We start from the raw sequence: 14,181 nt of genomic DNA, 5'->3' as shown, positions 1-14,181 counted from the left end.
GCACATGGTCAAGACTGATTTGCATATGGCTGGGTCTAAACTGGGGTGGTATGGTGAGCAAAAGAACGATGGATTTAACCCAGATCTCTTGACTGGGGGTGAAGGTAGGATTTATTCAGTATTCCGTCCATCATTTGTTTGCGTATACAGCTGCCCGAAAGGCATAATTCTAAGCAGATGCACCACTTGGGTTCACATGAAAAAATGTATTTGCACTGCAATGGGTCTCGCATTTAAATGTGAGACCTATGGCATTGCAAACAAGCAGCCGCCATTGTCCCCAGCTAAATAAAGAATACGTACAAGTACTGTGTAACAACCAAGTAAAGGGGCCAGTAGCCATGGGAGGATACAAATGACGACATGGCCATACTAAGGAGGGACTAACAAGCCTATTAAGAAATCAAACGCCAGCACATACAAAGAACAAAGGCACAAGTCAATGAAAAATATGGGCGGGGCTTCTCCTCCGTACTCTACCTACAACAGGTCGCCAGAGAAGCGCTTGTGCGCTGGCTCAGGCTCGACCTAAAAAGTTTGCTTTATCTAAAAGTGATCACAGACATGGTGGTCTACTGACCGCAGCAGGCTACCATCTCTCCTATTGACTCCGGTAATAGAGAGTCGCAATACTTATATAGAATTTTATGAACCGATCTATTAGTACATAGGTTAGTTTGTACATTTCTTCACTGGTCACAAAAATACTGGTCAGTATTTTGTGACCAGTTATGCATACATATATCCAATATTTATTTTGAACAGTTTTCCTAAATCAAGTCCATGAGTGCTTGCATTTACATTCCCACAGCCAGTTTGAACTTCAAAGTGAAAGAATGGTCCTTTGTTGGATTATAGAAATTCTCAAAATAGCTTTGACGATGTACTGTGTTTAGTAAAATGTATAGATTTTAACCCTATGCCTACTTCTTAGTCAACGCAAGCACACATAAACTTCCCTCTTTACTCCTGAGAGCCTGTTCCCAGTAAATAGAACCATTCTGTTTAGACAGATTTGCAGCAATCAATATGAATAAATGTACATTTTATTTGTTTTAATTTTTCTTTGTATTGAACCCTACTGTAGGAGGATTCATTTTGTGAAAGCAAGCAGGAAGGTGACTATGTGACAAAGGTGGTGTTTGTACATGTGGCATCGGTGGGAAAAAGTAACAAAGGACTCTATACCTGCGATTTCTCATCTCCTTCTCAAACCAGAAGGTCGACGACCAATGTTATGATTTTAGGTATTGTCAGTTTTGCAATGGTATTTCTTATGCTTATGTATTTACATTTTGTCAAGGTATAGACCCATGTGCTTCTTTCCAACGCAGAACAATATCTGCATTAATTTTTATTTGGAAAATGTTTGCAAATATATATATATATATATATATATATGTATATGAAAATCAGGGTTTGCCTTTTGCGGGAAGCACTTGCTGGAGACGTGGTTCCACTAAGGAGCTGCTAGCATCTCAAACACTCGACAGTCTCTTGCGACGCGTTTCGGGCCATCCCCGCCCTTCATCCATGGCAAAACTTTCAATTGGTGGGTCAAACACAGCTTCCAGTACATCCCCCAAATTTAAATGAAAGTCATGCCCATGTGGGCCGGCAGAACGCACACGCCGTAGCAAAGGATTATGGGACTGGAAGTTTAAAATACCTAATCCATGTGGATCTGTTCAAACCTCTCCAAAAATTAAAACATGAGTACTTTTTTAGTGCTCAAGTGTATCACAGCTCCCCATTACCCGGCAATCTCCAACTCATGGAATCAGCTGTCCCAATAACCAGCACCGGACCCGCAAGGGTATCGTGGTGGTGCTATCCCTCGACCTGGCAGGCCGAATTACATGAAAATCAGGGTTTGCCTTTTGCGGGAAGCACTAGCTGGAGACGTGGTTCCACTAAGGAGCTGCTAGCACCTCAAACACTCGACAGTCTCTTGCGATGCGTTTCGGGCCATCCCCGCCCTTCATCCATGGCAAAACTGTCAATTGGTGGGTCAAACACAGCTTCCAGTACATCCCCCAAATTTAAATGAAAGTCACGCCCATGTGGGCCGGCATAACACACACGCCGTAGCAAAGGATTATGGGACTGGAAGTTTATTAAAAATACATAATCCATGTGGATCTGTTCAAACCTCTCCAAAAATTAAAACATGAGTTCTTTTTTAGTGCTCAAGTGTATCACAGCTCCCCATTACCAGGCAATCTCCAGCTCACGGAATCAGCTGTCCCAATAACCAGCACCGGACCCGCAAGGGTATCGCAGTGGTGCTATCCCTCGACCTGGCAGGCCGAATTACATGAAAATCAGGGTTTGCCTTTTGCGGGAAGCACTCGCTGGAGACGTGGTTCCACTAAGGCGCTGCCAGCACCTCAAACACTCAACATTCTCTTGCGACGCGTTTCAGGCCATCCCCGCAAAAGGCAAACCCTGATTTTCATATATCTATATATATAAAAGAGAAAACGCACTAATACACTCGATGGATATTTTATCCGTGTCTGTAGTTAAGCGCAACCATACCCTCCATATGATAGCGCGCTCAATTTGGCAATTAGGACGCACCACTGCAGACACATGTCTGGTTAGTTTACGTTCGCTTTATCGGTTTTCCTTTCGTTTATTAATTGAGTAAAAATTGTTTTACTCATTTTAATTTCAGGAATCGGTCACAATTGTAAGCTATTTATGTTCAAGCTACTTGTGTATGTTTATACCTTTTCCATGCTGTATTTCAGTTAATGCACTACACTCACGGAGAAATGTCTATGTCTATGACGATGTTTGGTTGCCATGACAACCAATGGTAAATGGTGGTGGTATTTGTATGGTTGACACTGACAGAACTATTCAGGCAGTGGAATAAATCGTCTTCTGTGTCAAAATTACTCACGGAGTTGGTGCCTGTTTGTTGAAGTGACGCTCAGGATGTTAATATATATATATATATATATATATATATATATATATATATATATATATATATACACAAGCATATATATATATATGTATATAAACACCTATAACTTTTTGTTTTTTTAACTATATTGTCAAATTGGTATGTAGTGGAGGCTGTAGGGCATTGCCTGTAATGATCAAACTATTAATGCATTCTATTAATTGCCTCCATGTATCTACACATTCAGGTAACGTTTAAGAACCTGTTAATTATAAAATGACTGAACTTTTTGAACTTTGCCCTCCCTTTGAACCCTACTAACAATGTTACTTTATCAGAGACGGCAGGCAGACAAAATTGATGGTCACAGGACAATGTAGCTAGCCTTCTCTGCCGCGCAATGCTCTGACTATGATGAACTCTTTTGTGATGTTGGATGCAAAATCCCTTGATCTAGAGAGGGCTTCTCCTTGTAAACACAAATAAAAACACTGTTGCTAACTGGAGTTACAAAGCCGCACATAAACCAGCATTTCAGTGACCAAATGTTATTTACATTGTCACCTTCAGAGAGTTGCCTTTGATTGACTGGTAGGTGGTGAGCTTCTGAACGGGCTCTACTTTTCATTAGAAAATGTTAACTGTTGAAGAAAAGGTTCTTCAGTCTCAGAAAGTGTCCAACCATAAAATGCAGTGCAATACATTATTTGTGTTATTGTTATGAATGCTGTTGAGAAAACAACTGCTAATTGTTGACAAGTCACGAAATGGTGGAAAAACAACAGGGTTGGATAAAGGGCTGGGACCAAGGACTAGAAGAGAGAGTGGAGAGAGGAGAGTAAGGGGAAAAGGGAAGGTAGATCACTAAACCACAAGGGTGATGCCACATGAAAGCTGGGGAGTTAACAAACTAAACTGATCTGGATTGAAGTCTAAAATATGTGTAATGCTTGGGAGGGTGGGGGACAATGAGGGCTCCAGAGGTTGGTCCTCTTGGCGCTGATAATAGATTCCCAAATTTGCTTTTTGTTGAATTTGGAAGTGGATAACCGTGGTCTATGTTCTTAGTTGTGTTTTTGAACCATATGTTTTCTTTGATTATATGTAATGGGGCCTGAGAATGTTTTGTGAAATCAGCACAAGGGGGACGATTCTTAAAGGTATTTACGAAGAATACATTATAGAGTATCTGCATACTCTTACATGCCTTTGTGGATTGTCTCCAAATATTGAAAATGGGACTAGGATTAAAATATTCAGGGAATATTCATGTACGATTAGTACAAATAGGACTGAGCAGTCCTTGCACTTTAATAGAAGGAGTTGGACTTTTCAGGGCTGATTCACAAATGTATTTAACAGTATGCTAAAAACAATATTCATGTTGTACTGTTTTACGCTGTAGCTACTGGTTATTTTTTAATTTGGTGGAGCATAACTTACTCACATTCCTACTCCTTCACCATCAATATCGCCTTCTAACTCATACCTACTCTCCTTTACTCACACAAAAATACTGACACACTCACACAGTCGCAGCCGGCATGACTCGTGGATGGGGGGGGGGGTCACGTGGGGACGGGGTCGCGCGCAGGGTTGTTAATTTAAAATCAAAAATCAAAAAGTTAACTTACCTTTGCCACCCGTGTCCGCGTTGTCTCTGCTGCTCTCCTGCCTCTGGCAGGAACAGGAAGCAGGCAGCCTCCCGCCCCTCCCCTAAGCCAATCACAACGCTGTAATGGCAGCGTTGTGATTGGTCGGGATGCCAACAAGCCAGGCGCCCATGGGGAGGCCATTTTCTCTATGTAGGCTGCATGCAGCATACATGGAGAAAAGTCAGAGAGCGGGCCGACCAAACAGTCAGCGGCCTCAGCAGTGGGCAAGCCACTGCAACCTGAGCCAACCAAACACTTCTGCTTTCTCGCAGTGCGAGGAGCAGAAACTTAAAATGGTAGTTTTACCATTTTATGTTTCTGCTTCTCGCACTGCGAGAAAACAGTGGGGCGCCGCTGCTGCGCTGCAGTGGAGGAGCCGCCCCTACACTCACACACATTCACTCACTCACTCGCAGTCTATCATACTCCCTCTTTCAATCATTGATTCTCACTCAATTGCTTACACACACTTCCTCTCACATTTCCTCTCTCTCTCTCCCCTTTACTCAATCATTCTAACTCACACTCAGTCACACTTCTTCACCCACTTTCACTACTTCACTCACACCTTCTCACTCGCTAAAAAAGGAGGACTGAGGGCAGAGGCAAGAGGCAGTATGTGGCAGCTCACTGGTGGCAAAGCAGGGCCCTGACACTCCTTTGTGCACTGACCCAAGGTTTTTAATGTCATCCAATTGGAAGGCACTTTGGGGCAGATGTATCATCTTTGCAGTTTGCGAGTCCTTAATTGCGAATATTAGCGATTCGCTATTAAGGACTTGCAAAATGCAATGTATGTAGGATTCGCAGTAATAATTACGATTCCTACATATTCCTTAATTGCAAATTGCAAATTGCAAATTGCAATTCGCAATTAAGGAATACCTTCCCATTCATTCCTATGGGCCTAGAGACCCAAAGGAATTAAAGGGAAGACATTCGCAATTTGCGAGTACCCAATAGGTACTTGCAAATTTTGAATGCAATTTCAAGGGTGCAAGGGTGCCAAAAGGACACCCTGTTGCACCCCTGAAATATGCATGTGTGCTAATGTGGCGCACATCAATGCAAAAAAGTGCATTTTTCAAGGAAATTGCAAATTACCACCAACTTGAAGTTGGTGGTAATTTGCGATTTCTTAAGGCAAAATCGCACAACTTAGGTGCTTCCAGAATTGCATTTAAGGAATCGCAATTTGCGATTCCTTAAATACATTTACAAAATAGGGAATCACAAATTTTACGATTCCCTATTTTGCGAGGGCCTTTTGGGATGATACATCCCAAAAGGCTTTTTCCCGTTCGCAAACGGGCCGAGTCTGAGAATCGGCCCGTTTGCGAATGGGAAAAAGGCTTCATACATCTGGCCCTTTACTTCTAATTTCTATTCAGAGTGGCATCTTTGACATTTGAGTATTTGAGTTCGGGAGCCAGTTAGTTCTAGATTGTTTTTTCATCTAGTTTTTAATTACTTGTAGACCCTCTATAATATTTTTAGTATTCATGCTAAAAATGTCCACTTCTAAATATATCTGCATATCCTCTATCTACATGTCATGTGAAATGCTTTTGGATTTGATCTTTTTTCACAAACCAGTACATATGTCTATTGAAGATTATTTATTTGGCACTGTAGATGGCAGAAATGGCAGAATTGCAGTGAGGTAGGTGAAACTTAATGAATCCTGTCCGAGAGGAATGAAGTCATTGAATCTAGTGGCTTGTTTTTAATGCTTAGGTGATGTTGTAATGTTTGTTGAAGTGTATTATGAATAACTGTGTTGTATGCAACACTTCAATCTTGGAGGGTTAGTAAGTATGGGTGGTTGTTGTCCTGCCCCATTAGCTGGTCCAATTTCACATCAAGAGAGATTGTTTCTATACAATCAAGCAACTGGAAGCCTGAAATTTTGGAGTTAAAAGGATTTTTAAGATAGCAATACTAAAACGTGAGTTCAGAGAGGAACAGCTTTGCTAACCACAGTGTAAAGCATCCAGTTCTTTATATATATATATATATATATATATATATATATACATATAGGTTTTAGGGAAAGTTATAGTTAGTTATACATTTCGCTCGTACAAAACTAGTGAAATTCCCCCGTTATAGTTAGTTCAGCTAACTATAACTCGCGCCCCCGCAATGCACTGCTGATGACGTCACATATTACATCACTCATGACATGGTCGGTGACATCACTGATGACATCACTGATGAAAACTCAAATGACATCACTGATAACATCACTTCTAACTATGCCTACAGAGGTAGAACATGTGAAGAAAGAAGAAAAAACACACAGAAAGAAGCAAAAGAAATGCAGAAAGAGGCACTAGAAGTCCACAAAGACGTAGAAAATTGCAGGAAGAAGCAAGATATGTGCAGATATGTGCAGAAAGAACCAACAGAGGAGCAGAAAGAAGCCTTGTTGCAAAATCATCCTGTACCCAGAACTTTTTCAGACGGGTACTGGTGGTAACTGACTCTGACTAACCAGGCCTAGAGCCAGTGCTATGCTAAAAGACACTTAGAATACAGTGAAAACACCTACATACACTAGGGAACACTATGTGTTGGGGTACCCCTGTGATTAGCATGACCTACTCTGTAAGACCCTAGTACATAATAGGGCAAGGGGATTAAAACTACCTCTTAAATTGCACCACGGGGCGCGTTTGCACACTGGTGAAGGGAGGGGGGGCCTGAGGTGACACCTCTCGCCCCGCCCCCTCCCTTTACCACTGTGCAAAGGACCCCTGTGGCACGTTTTAAGTTGGGGGATTAAGTCCCCTTGAATCCTGAGAGTCCCTGGGTCCAACTAGCCCACCATGTACCTCCAGTAAGCACCACAGAGCTGCGTTGCAGAGTGGTGTATGGCCTGGGCCACCTCTCTGCAACGCAGCACAGTGGCACTTACTGGAGGTAAGTGGTGGGCTAGTTGGCCCCCAGGGACCCTCAGGATTGAAGAGGAATTAATTCCCCAACGTAAAATGCGCCACTGGGTGTGTTTGCACACATGTCACCTCAGGCCCCACCCCCTTCCTTCACCACTGTACAAGCGCACCCCGTGGCGCCTGAGGGTCCCTTGGGTAACCTCCAGTAAGTGCCACCGAGCTGCGTTGCAGAGAAGTGTAAAAAGGGGTGTGGCCTCTGAACACCTATCTGGAACACAGCTCCCTGGTGCATACTGGAGGTACCTGGTGGGCTAGTTGGCCCCAGGGACCTTCAGTATACAAGGGGAATTAACTCCCCAACTTTAAACGCGCCAGGGGGGCGCGTTTGCTGAGTGTTACAGGGAGGGTGCAGGGCCTAGCCGCGATGCCGGGTTTTTAATTTTTTTTTTAAGAAGGGGGGCTGTGTGACCCCCCTTCTCTTGTCTTTTTTAGTGCCCTGGGGACCCCACATCCCCCAGGGCCTGTCCCCTTTTTTTTTTTTTAAATAAAAAAGTAAATGGGAGAGGGACTGCGTGGGCCCCCTCCCGTGGCCAATTCCGGCCCTGGGGACCCCATCCCCCAGGGCATGGCCACACACATTGATTTTTTTATAGAAGGGTGGCTGCATGGCCCCCCCTCCTAAGACCTCGATTGTTTAATATTTTTCTTTTTGGGGGAGGGGGGCCCCCTCTCGGGCCCCTTCTGGCCCCGGGGACCCCATCAGTAGGGCCTGGCCATCCTTTTTTATTTTTGTGTGAGGGGGCCTCCCGGGCCACTCCTAGCCCCAATGCCTCCACAGTCCCTGCCAGCTCCCTGCGTCCTGCAGGAGCCGGCATTGCTTTTCAACATGGGGAACTGCTAACATGCAGCTCCCCATGTGGAAAAGCAATCTGCTTTGCTTCATTGAAGTGAGAGCAGGTTTCCCTGCTCTCACTTCAATGAAGCAAAGCAGTTTGCAATAACAGGGTGGGAGCAGCGCAGCTCCCGCCCTGTCATTGCAAACAGCAGTGTCCTGGGGGTGGGCTCCCTGGGACACTGCAGGAGCCGGCTCTGGGGGGTGGCGGTCCCCAGGGCCACCACAGGCTCCAGGACCACCACGTACCACCACGTACAATGTTGCAATAGACAGAGGACTTGCAAACCGAGGAACCATCAGAGTCATGATATACAGCGGCTATATTGGAACTGGTTGTAATCCACTAATAGGATGCGTGTTCCCGGTATTATACACATATACAACCTACGTAAGTATACTCCAGTATTATAACACTATGTTCCCTGAATTCTATGAACAAATGTGGATTACACATGTGCGAGAATATTTACATCACAAAATGTATACATTGCTTGAATATACCACACTATTTGTACGATCAAAAGGAAACGCGTAAAATCTAATTTTGATTTTAGTTTTTGCCATGTGGTATCATTGTTGAGTACGTACGTCTGAAACGTATAAGATACTATGTTAAATCAAGGAAATGCTGGTCACGTGATATGTGCAAAAGCCCGTGTGTCAATAAAGTAAATTGAAATGTGTACAAACACCCCTTTGCCTTAAAACATTATAATGGTTGTACTGCAATAAGACACATTGTACACCTCTGTTCTCAGTATTGTCAAAATGATTACATACACTCAACAGTGCGTGATATCAAAGCCTTGAAATGTACCGGTTCTGTGTTCACGAGAAAAAGAGTTCAAAGTAAAGGAACGTGTGGTGGAGTAGATAACAGTATCATTTTGTGTAAGTACATATCACCACTACGTGGATTAAACTTGCCTCAACCTATGTGTAAGATACTGGCCAGTGCCCGAAAACATATTAGGCTCCCATGGACTAATGTTTCATCCATCCCGGGCCTCTGCCCAAACCTCTCAAAGTCTAGAAACTAGAAGCTAGTACAGCATTGGAGGCAAAGAAAAGAAAAAGATCAAACCACAGGTGACCAATTTTGATTGACGTGATACGGGATACAGTGTTGCCAAGTGCCTCTGGAAAAAGGTTAGGGAACCCGTGAGTGTCGGACTACCGGAGTAGAGTGGGTCCCTTCCTTTCCTCCTGTAGTGAAAAGGGGGAAAGAAAACAAAACAAAGAGAAAAATTAATGAAATTACATGAACATGAATAAAACCTATAATACACTCTTGTATACTTAATAACTTTTGCATTTACATGCTCAATAAAGGACCAATAGGAAGAAAGCAAGCAGGAGAGCTAAGAGGAATAATTATGTTTCATACAGGTGTATTCTTAGTTCCTCGTCAAGGTTTAACGCCCCCGGGGATTTAGTCTGGAGATCAATGATATACATGGATTCCCTTTGTCTGAGTTTTAATGCTTTATTACCTCCCCTGGGGGATCGTGGGATGTGTTCAATTGCATAATAGCTGAGCAGGGCACTATTGGAAAAGTAGTATTGTTGGAAGTCGTGGGCTATGGGATACTGTTGATCCTGGTTGGTGATTGCCCGCAGATTTTCCAACACACGTTTCTTCCCTGGATGGACAGTGCTACCTATGTATTTCAATTTACACTGACACACCATGAAGCTGTGTTTGCAGGTCTTACAGTGCCCGCAAGGGAAGAAACCCTTGAGTCCCTGATTTCTCATGGTGTTATAGGCTTCCTATTGACACTAGCACATGATATCCCTTTAGCAGGTCACCTAGGCCAAAACAAGCCTTGGGACAGAATTGTCCCTCACTTTCATTGGCCTCACATGTCTGAAGACACCAAGGAGATTTGTCGCTCCTATGTCACCTGTCAAGCCAGTGGTAAGGCAGGTGGTACAACAAAGGCCCCCCTGATACCACTACCTGTGGTGGGGGTTCCATTTGAGAGGGTTGGGATTGATATAATTGGTGCCATGGATCCTCAAACTGCATCTGGGCACAGATTTATACTGGTGGTGGTGGATCATGCCACTAGGTATCCAGAAGCAATTCCCCTTAGAACCACCACAGCTCCAGTGGTGGCAAGAGTCCTCCTGGGATTCTTTTCCAGAGTGGGTTTCCCTAAGGAGGTAGTCTCAGACAGAGGTTCCAAACATTATGTCTAGTTACTTAACTGATATGTGGAAGGAGTGTGGAGTAAATTACAAATGTACCACTCCTTATCACCCACAATGCAATGGGTTAGTTGAAAGGTTCAACAAAACCCTAAAGGGCATGATTAAAGGTCTCCCAGAAAGGCGTAGGCGTAGATTGGACATACTTTTGCCCTGCCTTCACTTTGCCTACAGAGAGGTTCCACAGAAGGGGGTTGGTTACAGCCCATTTGAACTTCTGTTTGGACATCCAGTTAGGGGTCCATTGTGTCTAGTGAAGGAGGGATGAGAGTTACCTATCAAACCCCCTAAACAGGATATTGTGAACTATGTACTTGGTCTCTGCTCCAGGATGGCTGAGTACATGAAGAAGGCAACTAAAAACCTTGAGGCTAGCCAGGAATTGCAAAAGGCCTGGCATGACCAAAAGGCTGAACTGACTGTTTATCAGCCAGGGCAGAAAGTATAGGTGTTGGAGCCAGTGGCCCCAGCAGCCCTCCAAGACAAGTGGAGTGACCCTCAAACAATAATTGAGCAAAAGGGAGAGGTTACCTACTTGGTGGACCTTGGAACTCCCAGGAGCCCTCATAGGGAGCTCCATGTCAACAGGCTCAAACTATATGTTGACAGGGCAGACATGGGCTTGCTCATGGCTACTGATGAGGGACAGGAGGAAGGAGTGATCCACTCCCTGACCTGCTCTCACAGAACCCTGATGACGATTCAGTTGATGGTGTAGCCTTGGCAGGCAGCCTCACTGTCCAGTAGCAAACTGATTGCAGAAAAGTTCTCAATCAGTTCAGACATATGTTCTCACTGACTCCAAGTCAGACTACCTGGTGCACTCATGAAGTGGATACTGGGGACAGCCTGACTGTTAAAAATAAGATTTACAGGCAACCTGACCATGTCAGGGACTGTATCAGGACTGAAGTCCAGAAGATGTTGGATTTGGGTGTGATTGAACCCTCAGATAGCCCTTGGGCTAGTCCAGTAGTCTTAGTACCTAAACCTCACTCCAAAGATGGTAAGAAAGAGATGAGGTTTTGTGTAGACTACAGAGGTCTCAATGCAGTCCCTAGGACTGATGCCCATCCAATCCCTAGGGCAGATGAGCTTATAGATACTTTGGCCTCAGCCAAGTTTCTGAGTACATTTGACCTAATAGCTGGCTACTGGCAGATCAGACTAGCTGATGATGCCACACCAAAAACTGCATTTTCTACCCCTAGTGGGCACTACCAATGTGTGGTGATGCCCGTTGGTTTGAAGAATGCACCTGCCACTTTTCAAAGGTTGGTGAACAAAGTCCTTACAGGATTGGAAGCTTATAGTGCAGCTTATCTAGATGATATTGCTGTCTTTAGCTCCACCTGGGAGGATCACCTGCTCCACCTGGGAAATGTTTTGGAGGCCCTGTAGAAAGCAAGCCGTTAAAACAGTTAGCTGTTAAAAGGCATTTGATGACCTGAAGCAGGCAATGTGCACTGCTCCCATTCTGCAAAGTCCTGACTACTCCAAACAATTCATTGTCCAAACAGATGCATCTGAGTTGGGGGTAGGGGCTGTGTTATCACAATTGAATGATGAGGGTCAGGATCGGCCAGTAGCTTTTATTAGCAGAAGGCTGACCCCCAGCGAGAAACGTTGGTCAGCTATTGAGAGGGAGACCTTTGCTGTGGTTTGGGCTCTGAAGAAGCTGAGGCCATAATTGTTTGGTACTCACTTCATTGTTCAGACAGACCATAAGCCCATCTTATGGCTAAAACAGATGAAGGGTAAAAACCCCAAACTTTTGAGGGGGTCCATTTCCCTACAGGGGATGGGCTATACAGTGGAACATAGACCTGGGAGTAACCATGCAAAATCAGATAGACTCTCCAGATATTTCCACTTAGAACATGAAGACTCAACTGGTCAAGGTTAGTTTAATGTCCTTACGTTTGGGGAGGGGTTGTGTAGGAGAATAGGATCTGCTTCTTATAGTTACCCCCACTTTTTGCTGATGTTTCACTGTTTTCGACTTCGTCTAGCTGGGATCCTGCTATCCAGGACCCCAGCCTAACTGCTTTCTCTATAAATTGATTGCATGTACTTAAGGTACACTCCAGATTGGATTCTGGGGTACCCTTATAAGACCCTAGTATATGGTATACTATATACCCAGGGCATAGGTACCCCAGAGGCCTCTCAGGGGCTGCAGCATGTATTATGCCACCCCTGGGAAACCATTCACAATGACACAACAGGTCTGCTACAGCAGCCTGTGTAAGGTGGTGCATGCACCCCTTACTTAGATATAGGTTCACTATATCTATCCATTTCACTGCACATATAAACCTATCAGTCACCCCAATGGCAGGCCTTATCAATCCTGAAGGCAGGGTGATGGGTTTTATGTGAGAGGGTGCAACTGCAGGAGCAGAGCCCCTCTGCAGCCTTCGGAACCTCTATTCCGGGGTTGTTTTGATGCAGCCAACCATATACTCTTAAGTACATTATAACCTTGCGGTAAATGCTAACTTTAAAACGGCTGCATGGAAACATGTTGTGTTTGGTGTCAAACACCTTGGAATCATACCTCCACACCAGTAACTGGTGTGGGAGGTATGATTCCACCCTACTAGAGGGAGACATATGACAGCACCGGTACACCCGGTACCAGCTTTCCTTTGACCCTGGCAACACAAAATGGATGCTGCCAGCCACAGACACGAGTTTGCTGTCCTGCTGCTGGACGAAACTCCAGCACGGGAGGCTGGACAATAGGTTTCCTGTCACAGGGAGGTGTGACCTCCTCCCAGACAGGCTTTAGTGTATTGGGGCTGGGTGGGTTCACTCTGAGAGTGCTTTGATCTCTGCACTGGGGGCACATTTGGTGTCTTTGTGCATAGTCCAGCTCAAACCGGTTGCAGGGGTTATCAGCCCCTGCTCTGGCGCAAAACTGGACAAAGGACATGGGTGCAGCCACCCCTCTGTCCTGACCCTCCCATAGGTGGGTTCCCAGAGTTTGTCCCACCCCCTCCTTGGGTATAAAGTAGGAACCCCTGGCTACAGGACTTTAGATTTACCTGGACGAAACTCTGCTACAGAAACCAAGTACTTCAACTATCTACACTCACCGAAGAATCTCCCTTGGAGTAAAGGAGTTACTCCCCTGCAAGGCAGGCACCTGAAAAGCATCTGACCGGTTTGCATCTACGCAGCTCCTGAAATACTCCAAAGATTTTGCAACACAAAAGGTGGGTTCCCAAGCTTCACCATTTGAATCAAGCGCCTTTCAACTGCAGGGTAACTGCAATTGTGACTGTCTGTTTAGTAGTACAATATAGCAATATTACCTGTTTAGAGGAGTTCTGAAAACTTTTTGGCCCTGTGCCGCTGCACCTGCTGCACCTGCTGCACCATTCAAATCAAGACCCTAGTGCCTGAAAGCTAACTGCACTTGTGACTGCCTGTTAGTTGTAAAATATAGCAATAATTGGAGTTTAGTGAGATGCCTGGATCTTTTGGTTCCAATGCCACTGTACTATTGAAATCATGGCCCTGGCGCTTGCTAGATAACTGCACTTGTGACTGGCTGTTTAGCAATATTAGGTGTTTAGAGAGGAGTTCTGATATGTT

At 44.6% G+C, this 14,181-nt stretch overlaps 1 protein-coding gene across 3 annotated transcripts in view; it reads left to right on the top strand.

The window, feature by feature from the left end:
• The window catches only part of FLT3 (fms related receptor tyrosine kinase 3), a 581,742-nt gene that overhangs the window by 375,822 nt on the left and 191,739 nt on the right, over positions 1–14,181 (top strand). For all 3 annotated transcript variants that reach the window (XM_085621634.1, XM_085621633.1, XM_085621635.1), the window contains one exon: positions 1,088–1,247. In XM_085621634.1, the coding sequence (XP_085477760.1) occupies positions 1,088–1,247 (160 nt within the window). The remainder of the gene's footprint in view (positions 1–1,087; positions 1,248–14,181) is intronic.

The sequence above is a fragment of the Triturus cristatus genome, chromosome 8 (genome assembly GCF_964204655.1).
Source record: "Triturus cristatus chromosome 8, aTriCri1.1, whole genome shotgun sequence".
In the NCBI taxonomy this organism is placed as follows: Eukaryota; Metazoa; Chordata; class Amphibia; order Caudata; family Salamandridae; genus Triturus; species Triturus cristatus.
The sequence above is the reverse complement of the archived record's forward strand: the minus strand, read 5'-3'. Positions and strand labels throughout refer to the sequence as shown.